We start from the raw sequence: 6,000 nt of genomic DNA, 5'->3' as shown, positions 1-6,000 counted from the left end.
ACCAAACCCGTTGCCATCGAGTTGATTCCAACTTATAGTGACCCTGTAGGACAGAGTAGAACTGCCCCATAGGGTTTCCAAGGAGCAGCTGGTGGGTTCAGACCGCAACCTTTTTGGTTAGCAGCTGAGCTCTTAACTGCTACGCCACCAGGGCTCCAGTGATAGCCATGATTATTATAATAGCATTTGTTATAATAGCACCCACATGTGGAGCACTCACTATGCATTTTCCATGCATTGTCTCATTCATTCTTCACAACACTGTGACATAACAAACACTACTGTCCTCCCTTTGCAGAGGAGGAAACTGAGACGCAGAGATGACGTAGTTTACGTGCTCAGGGTCATCCGGAGACAGCCAGTGTGCCTGTCTCCAAAGCCCTTCATCTTAATCGTTGCCTCCTAGGCTCCCACCAGGCTCTCTTTTGGTCTCCATCTTGCTTCTGCATCGTCGGTTGTAATCCAGAGGGCTTGGGGTGCTCTGATAGTGACACCTCTCTTTCGATTCCCTGGCCCCAGCTGCCCGGGAGCAGCAGATCATAGAGAAACAGAAAAGAGCCAAGCTCCAGTATGAAAAGCAAATTGAGGAGCGATGGCGAAAACTGGAGGAGCAGCGGCAACGGGAGGATCAGAAGAGGGCCGCCGTGGAAGAAAAGAGGAAGCAGAAGCTCCGGGAGGAGGAGGTGAGGCCCCGGAACCCACCCTAGCCTTCGAGCCATCGCCATGGCCCCCACAAGGCTTTGTGCTCAGGGAGGCTGGGTAGATGCCCAGCTCTGGGGTATGAGATCTGGGGTATGAGCCTTCTCCCTGGTGGCTTCCAGCAGCATGATGCCAGACAGTGGAAGCAGCTCTCGAATAGGAACAGAGACTTGTCCATCAACTCAGGTGTTAATTTGCTGTGTGACCTTGGGCAAGTTGGTTGGCTTCTCTGGGCTTGCTTGTCTCTGAAGTGAGGAGGTCAGATTTAGTAGTCTCCAAGGCCTTTTTCCAGGTCTAACCTTTTCTGATTCTAAGTGAAGATTTGTAGGTGGTTGCTAATAGAGACTTGGTGATGTAGGTCTGGGGTTTACAGCCTAAATGAAGACTGGGAGGAGTTATTGACAGGAACTTGGTGGTATAGACCTGGGGGTTACAGCCCAAGTCAAGACTGGGAGGGAGTTGTTAATAGGGACTTGGTGGTGTAGGCCTGGGGGTTTCAACCGTGAATCTGTGCCTCCATGGCATATACAAGAAGAGGGTCACAGCCTGGGCATCCCTGCCTCCAGGGCAGATGTAAGGCCGGAGGAGAACTTTGGAGATAGAGAATAATATGCTCCTCAGACACCGCTGGAAAGTGGAAGTCTCCCTTCAAATATAAAGATGCTAGTATTTTTAGATTTTAATGTAGGACTTTGCTTTAATTATCTTTTCTCTGCAGTTCTCTTTTTAAAAAGATACAGAATATAACTACCCTTACAGAGTCCTTTATTACGAAACTTTGAAAATATATTTAGAAAGCATATTAGGAATATAGATTTTCTTAACACGTGTATTTTATGGATGCAATCGTAGCCTTGTATCAGGTGGTGATCATTTTTTATTCATAAGGTATAATGACTCATCTTTTAGTATGAGTAACAAAAATTTGTTACTTGCCAACACTATTGTACACTATTGGGTACAAAGACGTATAAATTTAGTATTTTTAAAAACTATGAACAGTTTATCACTGCGTATCTCCCCTTCTTCTTTTGACTTAAAAAACACACACACATGTGCACACACACATATGATTCAACCCATCTTTGCCCAAGAAGCAACTGTTTTCAGTGGTGCTTTCTTTGTTCCTCTTAGGGAATGAAGGCCTAAATGAGAGGCTCAGCCCTGGTTCACTGTTGCAGGCTGCAGTCTGATAGCTGTGGCTTCATCTGTTCCTGGTTCAAATCCCAGCTCTACTACTTAGCAGCTGCTAACCAAGGGCGAGTCACATAACCCTCTAACTGCCTCCTCATCCCAACACAGAGAATACCACCACCCGCCTCCCAGGTTGTAACGAGAGGCAACAGAGGTGACTTTGGGGAAAGTGCCCAGCCAAGCGCCAACACAATAATCACTCTGAAATGTTAGATTCCCTTCAGTTCCTTCGGCTGACTTTTGCTGAAGCAAGGTCAAGAGGGAGCTCCTGGAAAAAAGTATGGCACGGAGTCTATAGACTAAGACAAATGCTAGCTTGTGAGACGCTGTTGCAGTACCTTAGGACAAATTGCTCCTCTCCCAACCTGTGTGTGCATGTCCTGAGTCACCGGCCTCGCCTTCTTCTTCCTGTCCTCCAGGACTTGATGACTTAGAGCTTGTCCCCTTCCTCTCCAACATCCTGCAGGATTGCTGATTCAAGGGAAAGCTAGTCGCTGCTGCTTCCAGGAAGGGGCACCGTGAAGTCTCGTTAGATACTTGCCAAGCCTCTGGCACATCCTACAGTGTCACAAGGGTCAGCCTTTGAGACACTGTCTATGATAATTCTTTTTTTTTTTACATAACATTAGTGTTGGAGGCATCTTCTGTTACACAGTTACACTCCCCTCCCCCTTCTTGAACATGAGGAAATGTCATGCCCCAAGATGGTTGGTCCTGATGCCATTGAATCTCTGCTGTCTTAGCTTCCAGAGACTTCTTTGTTTGGTTTGTGCACTTCCCTTTCACCCCTTACGTGGTGTGTGTGTGTGTGGGTGTGGGTGTGGGTGTGGGTGTGTGGGTGTGTGGGTGTGTGGGTGTGTGTGTGGGTGGGTGTGTGGGTGTGTGGGTGTGTGTACACACATGTGCACTGTCTGGCTGTGCTGAGCAGACACAAGCCAGACTCGCTCTTTCCCCTCCTACCCCTGCTGCCCAGGCCCAACAGGGCATGGCTGACAGTGGGGCCTCCTCTGGTTGTGTGGCAACCTAGGGGAGCAGCAGCCTCCCTCTGCCACCTGCTCCCACCCTTGAGTCCCCAGGAGACCCGGGAGTAGCTTAGGGACTTTCCACAGCCCTGGCTGGCCTGTTAACCATGTCGGTGGCCGCGCTCTGCCTGCGTGGAGTCCTGTATGGTGTTCTCACAAGTGACCTTTGGGGAGGATGAATGGATAGGTGTGCAGCTCAGGAGCCCCTTTCCAGGGGCACCCCCTGTGGTTGCCACTGCTTCACTGGTGAGTCCTGGGAGGACTGCTCCTGCTTAGTGGGCAGCTGTGGAGCTTCTCTATCCTGTCAGTGCCAGATTGCTTCTTGGTCAGGGAGAAGGGCAGGCATCTGCAGGAAGAGTTCACCCTTTGCAGCCGATTTTGCTTCTCTAGCCTGTCGGAAGTTGTGTGTGTATTGCCCACTAAGGCCTGCCTCTCTGGGTCCAGTATTTAGGAGCTTATGGGAGGCCTGTTGATGGCCACCACCTCCCCCCTTCCCCCTCGCCCCTGCAACCCCAGGTCTCCAGCCCTGCCCTGGCTCCATGTCCCTGCTGTTGCCATGATGTTGCTCTTGGTAACTCCTCACTTCTTTGGAGGTGAGACCAGGAAGCTCCTTGTCTGCAGAGGGAGATCTGGCCATCACAGACGGCCTGGCTCCTAGAGCTCTCGAGAACTGGGGTGGATGGAAGCTGGGCAGGCAGACCCCGACCTTGAACTTGTTCTCTTTCCGGAGGTTCCCTTCTCCCCAGGGTGGATTCCTCCAATGCTCACATGCCATACCACCCCCAAGAATTGAGCCTCTGGAACAAACTTGTGTCACTCAGCCTGGGGTAGGGTGGACAACAGTGTGTTTGCATTCTCCACTTGGAGGAGGAGAGGTTCCTGACTAGTGACCCTGGAAAATGGGATTTTGGGAACAGCATGTTCCTCATGCTGAGGAGATAATCAGGAAAGGCCTCTTTCAAAGAGTAGCATAAACTGTACAGATTTTTTTTATTGTGCTTTAGATGAAGGTTTACAGAGCAAATTAGTTTCTCATTAAACAATTAATACATATATTGTTTTGTGACATTGATTGCCAACCACGTGATGTGTCAACACTCTCTCTCCCCTTCTCAACCCCATTTCCATTCATCTAGCTTTCCTGTCCCCTCCTGTCTTCTCGTCCTTGCCCCTGGGCTGGTGTGCCCATTAAGTCTTGTATACATGGTTGAGCTTTGTGTGTTATTGTTTGTTTTATAGGCCTGTCTAATCTTTGGCTAAAGGGTGAACCTCAGGAGTGACTTCAGTACTGAGTTAAAAAGGTATCCAGGGTCCATTCTCTCCAGGTTTCTCCAGTCTCTGTCAGACCAGTAAGTCTGGTCTTTTTTTGTGAGTTTGAATTTTGTTCTCTGTTTTTCTCCAGCTCTGTTGGGGACCCTCTATTGTGATCCCCATCAGAGCAGTCGGTGGTGGTAGCCAAGCACCATCTAGTTGTACTGGGCTCAGTCTGGTGGAGGCTGTAGTAGTTGTGGCCCGTTAGTCCTTTGGACTAATCTTTTCCTTGTATCCTGTTCTCTTCATTCTCCCTTGCTCCTGAAGGGGTGAGACCAGTGGAGTATCTTAGATGGCCACTCATAGGCTTTTAAGACCCCAGATGCTGCTTACCAAAGTAGGATGTAGAACATTTTCTTTATAAACTATGTTGTGCCAATTGAAATAGATGTCCCCTGAGACCATGGTCCCCACAGCCCTCAGCCCAGTAATTTGGTCCCTCAGGGAGTTTGGATGTGTCTGTGAAGCTTCCGTGACCTTGCCTTGGTCAAGATGTGCTGATTTCTCAGTATCGTTCTGCAGATTATTTTTGACACATCAGAACTTCTCATGCTCTTCTTGCTTGGTACCTAAGAAAACCCGCCAGGCTGCCGGTAAAGTGGGAGATTTCTGAACTCACTTATCTAACTCTCACTGGGCACTGGCTGGCCACATGGCCTCCTGGTCAGATGTGGACATCTCATTGTGGAGAGAAAGGCTTCCACAGAGCCCTGCTGAGGGCCATCGTGAGGGGCTTGTCTCTGCGCTGTCATCACCGGAATGCATGCAGTAATTCTGTGGATGAAAGCACAGCCACCCCTCCACACCTGCCAGAGACGGCTGTCTGGGTGACAGTGCCTGGGCTATAGCCTGCAGGAAGCCTTTTAGACTGCTTGGCCTGCTCAGCAGCCCTCCTGATCGTGGTTCTCCCCTGAGTTAATTCCAGCTATCTAGAGCCAGAGCTCAAGGGATCCCAGGTTGAGCCGAAGATGGCCCGATTGTGAGGCCCGCTCTTTCCTTCCTCTAAGCCCCAGCCAATAGCGGATGTTCTAGGGACAAGAATTCACCTTGTCCTTTCCCCATCATCTATTGATCATCAGATGATACTCATGAGAACCAGACCTTGGCAGGAATTTCAGTCTGCAGCATGCAGTTCGAATATATTAATACTGTTGTCCTGATGTGATTGAACTTTCTCTCTTTCTCTCTCTTGTGCTCAGCCTTTCCTCTAACCAGTGGTTCTCAGAGTGTGGTCTCAGGACCAGCAGCATCAACATCACCTGGGAACCTGTTAGAAATGCAGATTATCAGGCCCTATCCCGGACCTGCTCTGGTGATAAGCCCCAGATATCTGTGTTTTAACAAGCCGTCCAGGCGATTCTGAGGGCACAAGTTTGAGAACCTCTGCTTTAAAGTACCCAGTTAATAATCGTCCTCTTCAAATTCAAATTCAGATTCAGTTAGCATTGGTTAAGGACTTACTAAGCCAGCTACTATGTCCAGCATTCTCCTGTAGACTTAGAGTGGTCTGGTGATGGAGGTACAGCCCTATTTTATAGATGACGAAACTGAAGCCCAGGCAGGTTAAATGATTAGCACAAGATCACAGCTGAAGAGTGGCAGAACTGGGATTTGAATCCATATGTCCTGACTCCAAATCTAGGATTCTTTCCATTCCATCACATGAAGCAGCAGCAAAATACACACAGTGGGCAATACTGACCTGTACAGGACTGACCTCAGACAAAAGAGTAAACTGGACAAGTTTTAGTTTTGACATGTTCCAGTCTCCCCA

General features: G+C 49.1%; 1 protein-coding gene across 1 annotated transcript in view; it reads left to right on the top strand.

Annotated features, from left to right (window-relative positions):
• Positions 1-6,000, top strand: part of MAP7D2 (MAP7 domain containing 2) — a 105,193-nt gene that overhangs the window by 34,684 nt on the left and 64,509 nt on the right. Inside the window, 1 exon segment of the mRNA XM_012557416.2 lies at positions 520-683. Within this exon segment, the coding sequence (XP_012412870.2) occupies positions 520-683 (164 nt within the window).

The sequence above is a fragment of the Trichechus manatus genome, unplaced genomic scaffold (assembly GCF_000243295.1).
Source record: "Trichechus manatus latirostris isolate Lorelei unplaced genomic scaffold, TriManLat1.0 scaffold00100, whole genome shotgun sequence".
Classification (NCBI taxonomy): Eukaryota; Metazoa; Chordata; class Mammalia; order Sirenia; family Trichechidae; genus Trichechus; species Trichechus manatus.
The sequence above is the reverse complement of the archived record's forward strand: the minus strand, read 5'-3'. Positions and strand labels throughout refer to the sequence as shown.